The sequence below is a fragment of the Saccoglossus kowalevskii genome, chromosome 4 (genome assembly GCF_978046115.1).
Source record: "Saccoglossus kowalevskii chromosome 4, keSacKowa6.1, whole genome shotgun sequence".
Classification (NCBI taxonomy): domain Eukaryota; kingdom Metazoa; phylum Hemichordata; class Enteropneusta; family Harrimaniidae; genus Saccoglossus; species Saccoglossus kowalevskii.
Window position 1 is genome coordinate 20,536,155 of NC_140644.1, and position 19,356 is coordinate 20,555,510.

The 19,356-nt window shown below is 34.4% G+C and overlaps 1 protein-coding gene across 1 annotated transcript in view; it reads right to left on the reverse strand.

The window, feature by feature from the left end:
- Nucleotides 1-1,307: 1,307 nt before the first annotated feature.
- LOC100371376 (uncharacterized) overlaps nt 1,308-19,356 on the reverse strand; it is a 66,586-nt gene continuing 48,537 nt past the window's right edge. The window contains exons 50-51 of the mRNA XM_085497940.1: nt 2,270-2,417; nt 1,308-1,773 (exon numbers count right to left, since the gene is read on the reverse strand). Of these exons, the coding sequence (XP_085354066.1) occupies nt 1,640-1,773; nt 2,270-2,417 (282 nt within the window). The 3' untranslated portion in view covers nt 1,308-1,639. The remainder of the gene's footprint in view (nt 1,774-2,269; nt 2,418-19,356) is intronic.

Consider the following 19,356-nt stretch of genomic DNA (forward strand, 5'->3'; position numbering starts at 1 on the left):
GCGACATACAAAGCTATCAATATGCACAAATAAGTTCTAAATTTTTAAATATTTTTTTTCAAATTATTTTTAATTTTGAATGTTGTTGGTAAGTTGTTTTAACTGCCCATACTGTAAAATACATAATTTTTACTCATGGGATAATTCAGTGAAAATAAAATTAAGATAATTAATATACATTTCCCCTACATTATACATTCAACTCATCCATTATCAGTCAAAATAAACTCCATGCGAAAATTAATCTCAGCTAAAATAGAGTATTTTACAGTAGTTCATTTAACATTTATGTTTGCTGTTAAGCCACGACAGGAAGGCTTTGTAGATGTAGTATACAAGGGATATTTGACCTCTGAGTTTACATCAGTATATAGTTTCAAAGCACAAAATATGCTTTATAATAAAACACATTAAATATATTGTTGACTTTTAATCAAGTGACAGACTACTTGATATAACAACTGATATAAAACCTGAAGATATTTACTACCGGTACTGCTCGCTTCAATATACATAGTCATGTATCAGAATACATATTTATGGTTTCGCACAAAATTAACTGCAGATCTATTTTACGATCAAGTTAGAACTGGATTGTGGTGAAAGTAGTCTTTGTTTCAGTGTTTTTATGTCATTTTTTTCAAAGTTACATATTTATTAAAACAGCCATGAACCTTATTTTAAAACAAACATTTCTTTAATTTATTATCATGATAGTATTTTCATGTCAAAGCTAGATGTTTAAAACAGCAGAGAAAACAGATTTTCCCATTTTGTTAGTCATGTTATATCATCTCGTGTGTACATATCAACCACATGTTAATAATTATTATTCATTAATTTCATATATTTTAATATTGTTGAGCTGGCAACTTTCTTTAATAGTCATTATGTATTTATTACATTGTTTGAGCATTGAAGCGAACACAATATCTTCACTTGTTTTTTATTCTATTTTTACAGTGATGTTAATAAACTGTTTCTTCTTCTTTCTACATGTGTCTGTGTGTAATTGATTTTTCGATGGATGAAAACATCTTTTAAGTGTCTACGTTGGAAGATTAATTAATTGGCAACTCACACATTAGATTGATCACATAATACACTATAAATACATGTAAAGTATTAATCTTACCGGCACATAACATAGAATGCTTCCCTGGATCCTGGATGTGCATGTTTTTTTTTTAACTTAATAAATTTGTCAAAACCAGCCATTTTTCATTACCAAATTTCAAATAATAATGTTATGCAAGATTGTGCAATAATCCCATGACCAAATAAAAGACGATATAGACAGTACAGAATTGAAAACAAGACCATTTTATTAAATGATATTAAACATTGTACATACACGCATGTTGATTATTCTACAATATATACAATGCCAATCAATATACATTAAAACAAAAATATCTATGGACGGAAAGAGTTGGATGGAATTATGACTGCATAGTGAATATTATCTGCTGTTTTATAGTTTAGACATAAATGTAATGTTTAAAACTTTGTACATTAAATCACATATTTAATCATATCCTACAAAATAATAAAAATTTCATCAATAAATGTAAAATATTACATATCATACTAAAAAATATGCCAACAAATTAAGATTAAAAAAAAAAATGATTTGTTCTCAAATGTGTTTTTTGCTCTGAATTTCAATGGCTCGTTTGTAGTCAACAATAGCCTCATCTTTACGTCCAAGTTTTCCAAGAACATCAGCTCTTCGCTTGTGTACCAGTGCATCGTCTGGTTTTAGTGTCAACGCTGTAAAGAAAGCCGTAGAATTTTGTCAAATTTGGCTTCTAATATGAACAGAATTGTACAACCAGTACATAGTCAACTAGTATTGTACTGAAATTCATCAGATGTTTGAAATATTAGTAAATATGACTTGAAGCTATTTCTTTTAGTGTATCATTAATTGACATATAGGCATTTCTGCAAAACCCTACTATGTTCTAGTTGATCAAATGAAAAAAATTATCCCACAGAATGTTTTGATGCTTAGTAAAGAAGATTTAACCCTTTTAATGGCAATTTTGGAACTTCTAACAAAAATATGGTGTAATTTTTCCATTTTTTTCATATGGTTCAAAATCAACAAAGAAATTGTAAGAAAAATAATGCAAACCATTAAATTTCATGATTTTATGGCTTTTGTTGAGACAAAGTTTTGCACTGCAATTTTTACAGACTCACTCAATTGACGAAAATGTTGCACCGAAATACTGCTAAAAAATTATGTTAACAGCTGGCTTACCTAGTGTGTAGTCTTTCTCTGCATTATCAAACTGTCCAAGTGACATGAAAAGGTTACCACGATTGAAGAATACATGTGCAGAATGGGGACTCAATTTTTCAGCTAGTTTGAAATCTTCCAGTGCTCCCTGTGCATCTTTCATCATTACCTATAAAGACAGCAAAGATTATATTAGTGTACGATGTTGATAGTCAGGTGTTCTTTGGTTGCTAGGCAACCAGCATGTAATTGCTACTCCAGATGTAAAGGTTGTTTTCTGTAAAAGATTTTTACATAAAATTGCTAGTTTCATTTTTTGCCCAATTTAGACTTTCTAAGTGATAAACATTTGATATATTTTAATTTAAAGTGCGGTAGTCGTCGTGCAGCCCGTGTCCGAATTTCATGTAAATAAACAATGTATTTTACACGTGTTGTATACGTTGCTATGAGTCCCATATCGAACAGGACACGGTGCGACGACTGTCGCCCTTTAATATATTTTAATTTTTAGACAAAGCGCTACGTTCGTCACATACATTGCTCACATAGCAAATTTTGTGTAAACAATGTATTTTACATGTGTCGTATACGTCATTAAGGGTTCCATATTGAAAATGACGCAGTGTGCCAACTAAAGCGTTTTAAGTTACATTTACGTTAATCAATTCATGCCTTTTGGAAAAGTGGGCGAGTAGCAATTTTATGATAACCAGTCTTGGGTCCTTAGAGAAAATTCACAATAATCATTGTAAATGTCACTGACGATAAAATTGTCACTAAAAAATTACTCGACCATGTTCCATAGCCATTACAACACAATACTGACCATCACAACCATGTTTTGCATGTTCAGTTGTATCATAGATGGTTATTGACAGCCAACACACGGAACATGGAAAAGGTAATATTGAATTGCATGTTATGTTACAATAGAACGAATGTTGAGTGATCTTACTACTGTCATACTTGGTTATTAAAGCAATATACCGGATGCCAGTACTTTAATAGATCATTTGTAGGTTTATAGTGTCGCATGGTATTTTTGTTTGAGCATATCATAAATCCCCGCCATTTTGTAAAACAACTAAGCATAACATTTCTGCAGTTAAACTTTTAGGTATACATGAGCAATTGGGGACTTTCGAGTTCCTAAAAATTGCTCATTTGCATAACCATTTCAAGGTTTGAACGTTCCAAGTTCCAGAACATTTTTTCTCCAGTAGTGTGGTATAACATGCAGTAATGCACGAATTAAGGGCAAAGCTTACTGAACTTGTAGAACTTGCTGATGAACTAAATGTTTGTCCCCTAGAGCATGACGATCGTGAAGTATCTAGTAAGTGCCGTCGCACTGTACAAAATGGAGAATCATCTGTACCTTTGATTGATTCATTTGATATAAAAAATTGGACAGACAGTCTCCATTCTATGCCATCCTTTACAACCGCTGATATATTTGCGTATTTATTGCACCACTGTGCTTGGACAACTACTTTTAATAGAATAATGTAATAGAATAACATACATCATGCTCACCTAAAACTAGCAAATTATTATTGCAAATTGAATCGAGATCTCACCTCAATAAAGTGGTCAAGGTCAAGTAAACCATGAAAGTCTGATGCAGCTGGTCTAATTAAACCAATATGTACAATACACAATATGTATGCACTACTTGACAGATGATAAACTTTATAAATGATGGATATGCACATGTAAAAAAAAATACTTGAAACACTTGGGATTAAATTGAACTCAACACATTCTTGTCATTCCTAGCTGTTATTAATTTTCACTGAAACCACTTTTTCGTTGTTTTTCACAGAGTTTATTTTCACTGATTTTTGATGAGTTCAATGTAAAATATAGAGAAAAAAGGTATATTCACTGGATTTCATTTTTACTGAATCACCCTTCAGCAAAAATATATTTCAAGCAAAAATAAAGTATTATATAGTATCCAGTGATTAAATTATGCTGTAACAGTTCCTTTCATTTTAGTGTTTAGTGATGCTGTAACAATCATACTATTTTAGTGTAAGTATTCAATGTCACCTTCCTGTCCAAACCCCGGCATGATTTATCAAGTGTCACACTATTTTAGTGTCCAGTATTCAATGTGACCTTCCTGTCCAAACCATGTCATGATTTATCAAGTGTCACACTATTTTAGTGTCCAGTATTCAATGTCACCTTCCTGTCCAAACCCTGGCATGACCTATCAAATGTCACTTTATTTTAGTGTCCAGTATTCAATGTCGCCTTCCTGTCCAAACCCTGTCATGATTTATCAAGTGTCACTTTATTTTAGTGTCCAGTATTCAATGTCACCTTCCTGTCCAAACCCTGGCATGACCTATCAAATGTCACTTTATTTTAGTGTCCAGTATTCAATGTCACCTTCCTGTCCAAACCCTGGCATGACTTATCAAGTGTCACTTTATTTTAGTGTCCAGTATTCAATGTCACCTTCCTGTCCAAACCCTGGCATGACCTATCAAATGTCACACAATTTTAGTGTCCAGTATTCAATGTCACCTTCCTGTCCAAACCCTGTCATGATTTATCAAATGTCACACTATTTTAGTGTTCAGTACTCAATGTCGCCTTCCTGTCCAAACCCTGGCATGACTTATCAAGTGTCCTACTATTTTAGTGTCCAGTATTCAATTTCACCTTCCTGTCCAAACCCTGGCATGACTTATCAAGTGTCACTTTATTTTAGTGTCCAGTATTCAATGTCACCTTCCTGTCCAAACCCTGGCATGACTTATCAAGTGTCACTTTATTTTAGTGTCCAGTACTCAATGTCACCTTCCTGTCCAAACCCTGGCATGACTTATCAAGTGTCACTTTATTTTAGTGTCCAGTATTCAATGTCACCTTCCTGTCCAAACCCTGGCATGACTTATCAAGTGTCACTTTATTTTAGTGTCCAGTATTCAATGTCACCTTCCTGTCCAAACCCTGGCATGACTTATCAAGTGTCACACTATTTTAGTGTCCAGTATTCAATTTCACCTTCCTGTCCAAACCCTGGCATGACTTATCAAGTGTCACTTTATTTTAGTGTCCAGTATTCAATGTCACCTTCCTGTCCAAACCCTGGCATGACCTATCAAATATCACACTATTTTAGTGTTCAGTATTCAATGTCACCTTCCTGTCCAAACCCCGGCATGATTTATCAAGTGTCACACTATTTTAGTGTCCAGTATTCAATGTCACCTTCCTGTCCAAACCCTGGCATGACCTATCAAATGTCACTTTATTTTAGTGTCCAGTATTCAATGTCGCCTTCCTGTCCAAACCCTGTCATGATTTATCAAGTGTCACTTTATTTTAGTGTCCAGTATTCAATGTCACCTTCCTGTCCAAACCCTGGCATGACCTATCAAATGTCACTTTATTTTAGTGTCCACTATTCAATGTCACCTTCCTGTCCAAACCCTGGCATGACTTATCAAGTGTCACTTTATTTTAGTGTCCAGTATTCAATGTCACCTTCCTGTCCAAACCCTGTCATGATTTATCAAGTGTCACACAATTTTAGTGTCCAGTATTCAATGTCACCTTCCTGTCCAAACCCTGGCATGACCTATCAAATGTCACACTATTTTAGTGTTCAGTACTCAATGTCGCCTTCCTGTCCAAACCCTGGCATGACTTATCAAGTGTCCTACTATTTTAGTGTCCAGTATTCAATGTCACCTTCCTGTCCAAACCCTGGCATGACCTATCAAGTGTCACTTTATTTTAGTGTCCAGTATTCAATGTCACCTTCCTGTCCAAACCCTGGCATGACTTATCAAGTGTCACTTTATTTTAGTGTCCAGTATTCAATGTCACCTTCCTGTCCAAACCCTGGCATGACCTATCAAATGTCACACTATTTTAGTGTTCAGTACTCAATGTCACCTTCCTGTCCAAACCCTGGCATGACTTATCAAGTGTCACTTTATTTTAGTGTCCAGTATTCAATGTCACCTTCCTGTCCAAACCCTGGCATGACTTATCAAGTGTCACACTATTTTAGTGTCCAGTATTCAATGTCACCTTCCTGTCCAAACCCCAGCATGATTTATGAAATGTCACACTATTTTAGTGTCCAGTATTCAATGTCACCTTCCTGTCCAAACCCTGTCATGATTTATCAAGTGTCCTACTATTTTAGTGTCCAGTATTCAATGTCACCTTCCTGTCCAAACCCTGGCATGACTTATCAAGTGTCACACTATTTTAGTGTCCAGTATTCAATGTCACCTTCCTGTCCAAACCCTGGCATGACTTATCAAGTGTCACACTATTTTAGTGTTCAGTATTCAATGTCACCTTCCTGTCCAAACCCTGGCATGACCTATCAAATGTCACACTATTTTAGTGTCCAGTATTCAATGTCACCTTCCTGTCCAAACCCTGGCATGACTTATCAAGTGTCACACTATTTTAGTGTCCAGTATTCAATGTCACCTTCCTGTCCAAACCCCAGCATGATTTATGAAATGTCACACTATTTTAGTGTCCAGTATTCAATGTCACCTTCCTGTCCAAACCCTGGCATGACTTATCAAGTGTCACACTATTTTAGTGTCCAGTATTCAATGTCACCTTCCTGTCCAAACCCCAGCATGATTTATGAAATGTCACACTATTTTAGTGTCCAGTATTCAATGTCACCTTCCTGTCCAAACCCTGTCATGATTTATCAAGTGTCCTACTATTTTAGTGTCCAGTATTCAATGTCACCTTCCTGTCCAAACCCTGGCATGACTTATCAAGTGTCACACTATTTTAGTGTCCAGTATTCAATGTCACCTTCCTGTCCAAACCCTGGCATGACCTATCAAATATCACACTATTTTAGTGTTCAGTATTCAATGTCATCTTCCTGTCCAAACCCCGGCATGATTTATGAAATGTCACACTATTTTAGTGTCCAGTATTCAATGTCACCTTCCTGTCCAAACCCTGTCATGATTTATCAAGTGTCCTATTATTTTAGTGTCCAGTATTCAATGTCACCTTCCTGTCCAAACCCTGGCATGACTTATCAAGTGTCACACTATTTTAGTGTCCAGTATTCAATGTCACCTTCCTGTCCAAACCCTGGCATGATTTATCAAGTGTCACACTATTTTAGTGTCCAGTATTCAATGTCACCTTCCTGTCCAAACCCTGGCATGACTTATCAAGTGTCACTTTATTTTAGTGTCCAGTATTCAATGTCACCTTCCTGTCCAAACCCTGGCATGACCTATCAAATGTCACACTATTTTAGTGTTCAGTATTCAATGTCACCTTCCTGTCCAAACCCTGTCATGACCTATCAAATGTCACACTATTTTAGTGTTCAGTACTCAATGTCACCTTCCTGTCCAAACCCTGACATGACTTATCAAGTGTCACACTATTTTAGTGTCCAGTATTCAATGTCACCTTCCTGTCCAAACCCTGGCATGACTTATCAAGTGTCACTTTATTTTAGTGTCCAGTATTCAATGTCACCTTCCTGTCCAAACCCTGGCATGACCTATCAAATGTCACACTATTTTAGTGTTCAGTATTCAATGTCACCTTCCTGTCCAAACCCTGGCATGACCTATCAAATGTCACACTATTTTAGTGTTCAGTACTCAATGTCACCTTCCTGTCCAAACCCTGACATGACTTATCAAGTGTCAAGCCCACATAAGACTCATTAAGTTGCAGAGTATCAACTAATAGTTCAATAGTATCAACCACAGTAAATAAAAGATTTATTCATGTTTCAAAATTGCTCAGTGCAGATATCATAATCTGAGAATATATATATTGAATTTAAGCTTGGTTAATATGTAACAATAACACTGCACATCATGAATATTTAATCTGTTCTATTTTTTGATACAGGGTTACACACATGATGTGCGCAACTAACAAAGTAATAAATGTAATTGCCCTGTCTATGCACTGGTATACAACAGCTGTTTGTACCTACTTTACATTGACAGGAACAATCCAATTAATAACAATCTTACATGTACTCAAGCAGCTGTGATCACACAAGAAATATGTAATCAATGGGCATATAAATCATATCATAGTTTCCAAATCGGCAATACGAAACTCAGCAACTTGCATGGTTACATGTATATGTCAATTCACACCGGAAATTCAATGCAAAGAAAGTGGATACTGTATATTGAGTATTCACCATTAAAAATAAAAATAAAAACAGAAAAAGCATTAAGCGGGATATTCAGTTAGTGAACTTTTACACTGATTTCGTTACTGCTTTGCATTGTGGGATATATATGTATAATTAACAACAGATTTTAGGGGGAGGCAACTTCGCACTGCACAAAGGATAACAATATTGCATCTTTCCCCAAACTATTCACATGGCTTATGTACAGTTTATTGTACATGTTCATCATGTAGAAAACTATGCTTTAAAAACAGTAAAGCAACCAAAAACCAATTAGAAAAAAGGGCTCCTTGTTAAGTTGTAAATGTATCTCTCTGTCTGCGTTGCCATGATACGACTAAGTACAATAGGAGAAATAAATAAACCTCTCATGCATGTTTAATATTATTTTTAGTATGTTGGTTTGGGTGACAAGCTTTTTAATGTTGAGAAGAGGAACATCAGTGCAGACCTTTTAACCTTGGAGGAACTTGCATTAATAATTGAGAACCTTGAATTTTAGATGAGTACTATATCATTTTCTTTTGCAATGTTCATTTGCAACCACCTAGGGGTGAAGTCAGTGATGTGTTGCGAAGCAAATTTTTTTTGACAAGAACTGAAATGGTCTGCAGAAAGCATGTTATGAATCAGGAATTCTGTCACTCTACAACAGTTACTGTGGCGGCCATTATTCCAGGGAATCTAGTGACTTTGAACTCCAATAATTCAATAGGAATGTACACGTACAATGGAACACAATATTACTTAAGACATGATCCGAAAGCAGAATCATCACCTTGGGAAATAATCATGGTCCTTCTGATTACTATCATTATGTTTGTTGGCAATCTGACTGTTATACTGGTGTTTATAATCTACAAAGAGCTGAGATCCCGCCAGACTAACTATCTCATCTTGAATTTAGCAGTGACCGACTGGTTATTAAGCATTCTAGTCATGCCATTCCATGTCACAGAAATGATAACAGGGAACGGCTGGTATTTTGGTTACATATGGTGCGTCATCTGGCTGAGTTTGGAGAATTGGTTGAACTTTGCATCAATATTGAGTCTAATAGTCATCAGTCTGGACAGGTATATATACATACAGCATCCCTACCAATACATCCATTATATAACCTTCAGAACTATTTTAATAGAGATTGTACTGGTGTGGTTATTGTCACTGGCATGTGTGTTTATCCCCGGTGTATCAGGGTCAACAAGTGTGGATGAGTTCATAATGTTAAGTCAACATAATATCTGTGAGCCTTTGTGGGAAGAATGGTGGACAATAATTTCATTTATTCTTGGCTTTGTTATACCATTCATAGTTCTTTCTTACACCAACATTAGAATAACATGTACGGTGAAGAAGCAGTCACGTCAGATTTGTGCCCAGATGCAAGGAAATGCTGTTTATCGAGCAAATATAAGAAAGTCTCAATTTAAATCTATCAAGACTACTGTCATATTAGTTGTACTATTCTGTGTGATGTGGTTGCCATATTATATTACCACTCTGTTATACTCACTGGAATACAACTCTGAAATAGTTGCGGAACTGTATTATTATTTTAGTATACTGACGTATTGTAACTCTGCAATCAATCCGTTTATGTATGCCCACAACAAGGACTTTCGGAAGGCATACAACAAGTTTATGATGTGTAAGTTTAAAAACTAACTATATTTTTATAAATATAAAAATGCAGTCTTTGTTTTGTCTAAATAAAAATTGCAGGTTATTTGAAACAATCATCGATCATTTATTCTGACACTGTTGTCATTCGATAATATATCCAATGGATGCATGAAAACTAAAATAATGAATCTCAAAATTTTCAAATTTTCTTGACAGAAATTATAGTTAATTTACAAGCAAATAAAATAAATGAACTCCAATTCAAATTATTGTTTCTTTAAATGTATTCTGTGATAAATGGTAAGATCTGTTTTTATAAGCAATATTGTTATGAATTGATCTCCATGCATGCATACATGCTTCCGTTCATGTTCAGACACATCTCAAACATGCTTGGACCCATCAAGTTCAAACTTCACACGTTTCATGATGGCCAAATGCTAAAAATGCATCAAAATTACACATTTTCACTATTCCAGAACTAGATCTCAGCTGTGTGTGGACAGATTTGGTTTAAACTTGGTACATATATTGAATACAATGGAACCTTGATGCAGGTCATTTCATTTTTCGAACTGGGTTTAAAATGGCAGACATTTTGTTTCAAAGAATGCAGTTTCAGATCCATATATACAACATGGCTTGGCTGATCAAGTTTAAACTTCACACATACATCAAACATTTTAGTGGACATGAGCACATGCATTTTTTATGATCAGATTCAAAATGACCAAATGCACATTTTCCCGAAACTGAATCTCAGTTGTACATGTACAGATTTGGTTCAAACTTGGTACATATGTTGAACATATTAGAACCTTCATGCACATCTTTCTGGATTGGGTTCAAAATGGTCGACTGATGGCCATTTTGTTTTAAAGAATGCAGTTCCTGATCCATATATGTCTGGACCAATCAAGTTCAAACTTTATACATACATCATATTGTACATGCATTTTTGTCACCATCAAATCCAAAATGGTGATCATCTTGTTTAAATGATTCTCCTTAGGCATCACTAGTTTAGGAATTCACATGACATCCTAAATGTGGTTTATAATTTGGACATAACAAATTAAACATGCTTTAATAACAACCAGACTGATAACCACTAACAACCAAACTGATGGGCATTAACAGCCAAAATGATATCCACTAATAAACTGATGGCCACGAAAACCAAAACAAAACCGATGACCACTAATAAACTGATGACCACTAACTATCAAACTGGTGATCACTAAAAAACAAACTAGTGACCACTAACAACCAAATTGATGACCACTAACAACCAAAGTGACAACCACTAACAATCACATTGGTGACCACTAACAACCAAACTGATGACCAGTAACAACCAAACTGGTAACCACTAACAACCAAATTGATGACCACCAACAACTAAAGTAATGACAACTAAAAACCAAACTGACAACTACTACTGACCAAACTGATGACCACAAACCAAGGTTTCAGAAAGTGCAATTATATTCTACCAGAATTTCAATTGCCTGAATATTCAATTTTTACCGGTTCACTTTATATACACACACTCACTATCACTAAACCTGGTCAAAATCATGTACTATACTCGCCTTTGGGAGTGGTTATTAAATAGCATGCATTCCATATACTTGAAGACTTTTAAAAATGATATAAAGTGAAAAAGTGGCAAACACAATCACATAGTTAAGTGTATATCTACTGTATTAGCCAGGAATTTTACATTATTTTATGAGATACTTATCATGTACTTAGCAACAGTACAGAACCTTAAACTAATGCTAAGGGTATATCAATAACGATTTACAATTATACTTGACCTCCTCAAGGGGGGGGGGGGGGCAAAAAAATGCATTATGCACTCAGAAAACACATTTCTTTATCACCAGAGTCAAGACAGTTCATGTTATTCACTGCATTGGATTATTGCTCTGTAAAGATTAAATGATTTTATGTGTAAGAAAAAATAAAAATCAGAACTTGGTAATGTTAAGATAAAGCTTGCCTGTATATAAACTTTTATAAGAATTACATTTAAATGTACAACTCATGAACTAATGACGAAATTCATTCATATGTATATTTAGCATTATATAAAATAGAAAAGTTGATGGATATATTGATTTTGTGATGTACTCAGAGCAGATGTTTTGAATACAGGGTTTAATAGAAGGAAACACTCACAGAATTATATTATATCAGCAGAAGGCTCTGTTAATATACACTAGATATGGTGTTCTCACATCCCTGGAATATCTATGTGGGATCAACTGGTGGTTATTTGTTTACTTGAGTATTAGCATATTCATGTGGGATCAACTGGAGCTTATTTGTTCACATAGTTACTAGAATATCTATGTGGGCTTAACAGCTAGTTATTTTTCCATTTATCGTATTTATCAGGTAGTTATTTGTCTACTTAGTTATTAGAACATCTATGTGAGCTCAACAGGTAGTTATTTTTCCACTTAGTTATTAGAACATCTATTTGGGATCAAGAGGTAGTTATTTGTCCACTTAGTTACTACAATATCTATGTGGGATCAACAGGTAGTTATTTGTCCACTTAGTTACTACAATATCTATGTGGGATCAACAGGTAGTTATTTGTCCACTTAGTTACTAGAAAATCTATGTGGGCTCAACAGGTAGTTATTTGTCCACTTAGTTACTACAATATCTATGTGGACTTGACAGGTAGTTATTTGTCCACTTAGTTACTACAATATCTATGTGGGATCAACAGGTAGTTATTTGTCCACTTAGTTACTAGAATATCTATGTGGGCTCAACAGGTAGTTATTTGTCCACTTAGTTACTACAATATCTATGTGGGATCAACAGGTAGTTATTAGTCCACTAAGTTATTAGAATATCTATGTGAGATCAACAGGTAGTTATTTGTCCACTTAGTTACTAGAATAGCTATGTGGGATCAACAGGTAGTTATTTGTCCACTTAGTTACTAGAATATCTATGTGGGCTCAACAGATAGTTATTTGTCCATTCAGCGTAATTATCAGGTACAAATGTAGTTATTTATCCACTTAGTTACTAGAATATCTATGTGGGATCAACAGGTAGTTATTTGTCCACTTAGTTACTAGAATATCTATGTGGGATCAACAGGTAGTTATTTATCCACTTAGTTACTAGAATATCTATGTGGGATCAACAGGTAGTTATTTGTCCACTTAGTTATTAGAATATCTATGTGGGATCAACAGGTAGTTATTTGTCCACTTAGTTACTAGAATATCTATGTGTGTTCAACAGGTAGTTATTTGTTCACTTAGTTACTAGAATATCTATGTGGGCTCAACAGGTAGTTATTTGTCCACTTAGTTACTAGAATATCTATGTGGGATCAACAGGTAGTTATTTATCCACTTAGTTACAAGAATATATATGCGGGCTCAACAGGTAGTTATTTGTCCACTTAGTTACTACAATATCTATGTGGACTCAACAGGTAGTTATTTGTCCACATAGTTATTAGAATATATATGTGGGCTCAACAGGTAGTTATTTGTCCATTTACAGTATTTATCAAGTAGTTATCTGTCCACTTATTTACTAGAGTATCTATGTGGGCTCAACAGGTAGTTATTTGTCCACTTAGTTATTAGAACATCTATGTGTGTTCAACAGGTAGTTATTTGTCCACTTAGTTACTAGAATATAAATGTGGGATCAACAGGTAGTTATTTGTCCATTTACCGTATTTATCAGGTAGTTATTTGTCTACTTAGTTACTAGAGTATGTATGCGGGATCAACAGGTAGTTATTTGTCTACTTAGTTATTAGAACATCTATGTGTTCAACAGGTAGTTATTTGTCCATTTACCGTATTTATCAAGTAGTTATTTGTCCACTTAGTTATTAGAACATCTATGTGTGTTCAACATGTAGTTATTTGTCCATTTACTGTATTTATCAGGTAGTTATTTGTCCACTTAGTTACTACAATATCTATGTGGGCTCAACAGGTAGTTATTTGTCCACTTAGTTACTAGAATATCTATGTGGGCTCAACAGGTAGTTATTTGTCCACTTAGTTACTACAATATCTATGTGGGATCAACAGGTAGTTATTTGTCCACTTAGTTACTACAATATCTATGTGGGATCAACAGGTAGTTATTTGTCCACTTAGTTACTAGAACATCTATGTGGGCTCAACAGGTAGTTATTTGTCCACTTAGTTACTAGAATATTTATCTGGACTCAACAGGTAGTTATTTGTCCATTTACCGTATTTATCAGGTAGCCATTTGTCCACTTAGTTATTATAACATCTATGTGTGTTCAACAGGTAGTTATTTGTCTATTTACCATATTTATCAGGTAGTTATTTGTCTACTTAGATACTAGAGTATCTATGTGGGATCAACAGGCAGTTATTTTTCCACTTATTTACTAGAGTATCTATGTGGGCTCAACAGGTAGTTATTTGTCTACTTAGTTACTAGAATATCTATGTGGGCTCAACAGGTAGTTATTTGTCCACTTAGTTTCTACAATATCTATGTGGGCTCAACAGGTAGTTATTTGTCCATTTACCGTATTTATCAAGTAGTTATTTGTCCACTTATTTACTAGAGTATCTATGTGGGCTCAACAGGTAGTTATTTGTCCACTTCGTTACTAGAATATCTATGTGGGCTCAACAGGTAGTTATTTGTCCACTTAGTTATTAGAACATCTGTGTGTGTTCAACAGGTAGTTATTTGTCCATTTACCATATTTATCGGGTAGTTATTTGTCCACTTAGTTACTAGAATATATATGTGGGATCAACAGGTAGTTATTTGTCAATTTACCGTATTTATCAGGTAGTTATTTGTCTACTTAGTTACTAGAGTATGTATGCGGGATCAACAGGTAGTTATTTGTCCAAATAGTTATTAGAACATCTATGTGTGTTCAACAGGTAGTTATTTGTCCATTTACTGTATTTATCAGGTAGTTATTTGTCCACTTAGTTACTAGAATATATATGTGGGATCAACAGGTAGTTATTTGTCCACTTAGTTACTACAATATATATGTGGGCTCAACAGGTAGTTATTTGTCCATTTACCGTATTTATCAAGTAGTTATTTGTCCACTTATTTACTAGAGTATCTATGTGGGCTCAACAGGTAGTTATTTGTCCACTTAGTTACTAGAATATCTATGTGGGCTCAACAGGTAGTTATTTGTTAATTTACCATATTTATCAGGTAGTTATTTGTTCACTTAGTTACTAGAATATCTATGTGGGCTCAACTGGTAGTTATTTGTCTCTTTAGTTATTGTAATATTGATGTGGGATCAATTAGTGGTTATTTATCAATTAGGTATTTGAATATATATGTGGAAGAAAGAGGTGGTTATTTCATTCAGGAATTTGAATATCTATATGGGATTAACAGCTTCCTTATTCAGTATGACTCATTTTGAAAATATGACAATTAGAGATTCATTATAATAATGAGGTGAGTGACCGAATATTTAACCCAGATAAAAACAATCAGACAACCAATGACCTAGTGAAGTGTCTGTCTGTACAATATCCTGTAACAGGAATTTAGTGAAAGTTGTTGTGACGCATTTTCTTAGAAATTCTGCAGTTATTACTGACCCGTGAAACTAAAGTGGTTGATGATTAATTATACCTCAATGCAAAGCTGATGTAACATTGTCACTTCTTTTAAGGTGGAAATCTGCTTGAGATTTTTCATGTTTATATAGAGAGACAAGTCAGTTTTTAATGTGTGGATCGTTTTGCTTATGACAATCAAAATACACACAAAATTAACATCAATTTCTATAGCCCACAATTAAATGTCATAAAAACATTATAGATTTGTTCACCTTATGTTATTGGATAAAATGTTGGAAATGTGATGGCAAAATACAATAAAACCGACAGTAAAGAAACTGTGCTTTTCAATTTCTTATACCCAGCTACAGTAAAGGGAATATGACACATAATTTTCCATGGATGCTATTTATTGACCTTATGACAATAGATTCAGTTATTTATCATAGAACAACATGCCATTTTGATGGCATCCAGGAACAAATAATTAGGAATAATATTAATAGACATAAGTACCCTTTCAAGGGTCGATACTAGATATCTCTGACGTTATTATCATATTGCATTATGGTAAGTATCACCTCAGTCTTCTTCAGTTTTCTACTTCCTGACACCAAAAAATGAAATAGACGTCTAAAATTTGTCATGTCATCTTTTTACACCAATCCATAATAATATATATCAAAAAAACAGCAGCATTGTCACAAGCATTAATAGCAAACTAGTATTCCACCTAAGCTTAAAATCTGACTCTGTTTTTGTAAAGAATGGCTGCTGATTTGAGGCCTATTGCAATAGGGAAAACAAAAAAAAATTCCTGTTTTCATGGATCTTAAATCCAATTTGTAAACTAACAAATTAGCAAGAAAACTTAGCTGAGGAAAAAGTTTTTTTTTTGGTTTGTCCTAAATTAACCAAGAAATTATAGAAAAAATCTATGAAAATGTACAAAATGTTGTTAAAGAGGCAGCTGTCAACAGAATGTGAAGTAAAGTGACATCATTATCTGCATTGTTTACACTATTTAATATAACATTTGCTGTGATAGGCTTACAGTATGATGCATCTTTAAAGTTTAACCACTAAACTCTAACTCTCTATACTTTACATGGTGACGTAGTATTAATGTCAAGATCAAATAATTTATAAATAAATTTTTCTGACATTTGCATATAAGTATTATGTACTCCTTCTATATGAGATTTTATATTTTTGTTTTATTTTCCCAGCAGCAATTTTAGCATTCATTCATATCGTTAGAGCAACCCCAAATATATATAATTTGACACAGTATAATATCCCAAGTAAAACACACTTGCATGGAAATTTCACTGGTTGAATTATATAAAGAAAAACGTTATGACAGCATTCCACGAAGCTGATTTCCATGACAGAGAAAAAGACAATTTTAAACCTATTTATCACATTCAGGTGTATATAGTCTATGGATGAGTATAGTTCCTTAGTTAACATGTAATATACAATGATGACAGAAATATGGCACATGCTCAATTAGGAGCTAACAAAGTAGATATACATTGAGTATGTACATATGTGCGTCTTTGGAGGCTTTTCAATTTGTCTGCTTCTTTGTAAAATTTTCGTAGCTCTAGCTTAAACTCTCATTTAGAATTTTCTCAACCATACCACAAAATTGAAAGAAGACGTAAAATTTATGCAATGCAGAGACAAACTAACTGGTTTTATTCATGGAGACATGTATTATTAGGATATGAACTCTAATCCCCAATACTGTGTTGTTTTACCACTTCAAACTTGACTAACAGATTTTGTAAACCAGTCATCCAATGATTCATCAAAAAGCATGCATGTATTATAGAGGGATGTAGACAGATGTGGCAATGTGCCAAGAAAATATTCATCATATTAATACCTGTCCATTTATATCGAAACATTAGCTGACAATATTAAATGGGTAACTGTAACATGATGTTTTGACGTCCAGGCACTTAGTTTTTCCATTACTCACACTGCCAACAGTGAAGAGCTGATATTTCCTGCTTTCAAAGAATTAATTAAATCAGGACCTGTCATCAAATGACAGCAATGCAAATGAATGAACATATTAAATATTGTGTGATTCTCGATAAGAATGAGATCATTTCTACAATATAGTTCATTTTTGACACTCTTCATGGTTTTTACAGTTGTGAACGGTGCAACACGTAGCAACGCAATGTAAAGCTGGAAACAAGCTATTGTGAAGCATTGTAAGCTTGCATCACAGAAGGCATAAAGCAGAACTTGAACCAGAACGCTGAAAGTTTCTATTCGTTAGTTTTATGAGGAATAAGAAGAAACAGTTTGTTGCTCTTGCGGACACACCTTTGATGCAATTGAGAGAGACTACTGATCATACACATGGACAATGCAGGGCACCATGATGAAACATATTACAGTGATAGAGTGGAAAAGCAAGCCAGATGACTTGGTGTCAAGTACAGAATGGCTACCTGGAAACTGTTCACGAACAGATACCGTGGATGTGATCGTCACCTCACTGTTGGAAATTTTCATCTTCATTGTAATTACTATTTTTGTAATCTGCGGAAATACTGTAGTGTTGCTTTCATTCATTTTCAGCAAGCATCTTAGAGCAACTATCACCAACTATTTTATTCTCAACCTCGCTATCGCAGACTTCATTCTCGGAGTATTTATTCTGCCGTTTGAACTGATACAATTGATACAGAACTTCTGGCAATTTGGGAACACATTCTGCACTATCTGGTTAACGACATCAGTCTTTCTGTGTTTTGCATCAATCATGAACCTCGTAGTAATCAGTTTGGATAAATACCTAAGCATCACTTGGCCATTGCAGTACTGTCAGAGAATGTCAAAGACGAAAGTGATTGTTGCCATAGTTACAGTGTGGACCTTCTCAATGGTAGTGACATGGGTGCCGTTAATCGCCGGGGAGGTAACCACCTCATTAAATTTTGATGAAATGACAAATCACTGTATGCCACACTGGAGTGCTGGTCTTATACTGTTTGCCGCTATGATTGGATTCATCATACCTTTCACCATACTTTTCTACACAAACACTCGAATATACTGCATCGCCAGGAAGCAATCTCGACAGATCTGGGCACAGTCACGAAGTCCAGCGCCAAGAAAGAAGCAAACTCGAGCCATCATGACAACTGTCTTACTGGTAGTATTCTTCTGCTTAATGTGGTTGCCGTATTTTATAACTAACATTATTTTCGCATTCTATCCCAATTGTCACATGTTGGCGAGACTTTGTAACTATTTTAGCTGGCTTGGGTACAGTAATTCGGCTCTCAACCCATTCCTATACGCACGTAACAAAGAATTTAAAAAAGCCTTCAGTAAGATAGTGCCATGTCTTTGCAAACTACACACACGGGTGCAAACTGTCAGTAGCAATGCCTAATTTTGTTACAAAATGTGCAAGTGATGGTATAAATAAATTATAGCTCATTGTTATTGTACTGGGGGTTTTGTAGAAGTTTAAAAATTAATAAATGAGTGGATGAATGTAACAAACATTATTAAATAATAATCAACCATTATACATTATGTGCCTGGGCAAACTACCTGCACAATCAATACTTTTTCATTATTCATAAATATTTGCCTGAAGTAAATTAATCAGAATATTGTTTATTGCTATGGTTACTTATTAGATTCATTATGTACATGTTTTTAGT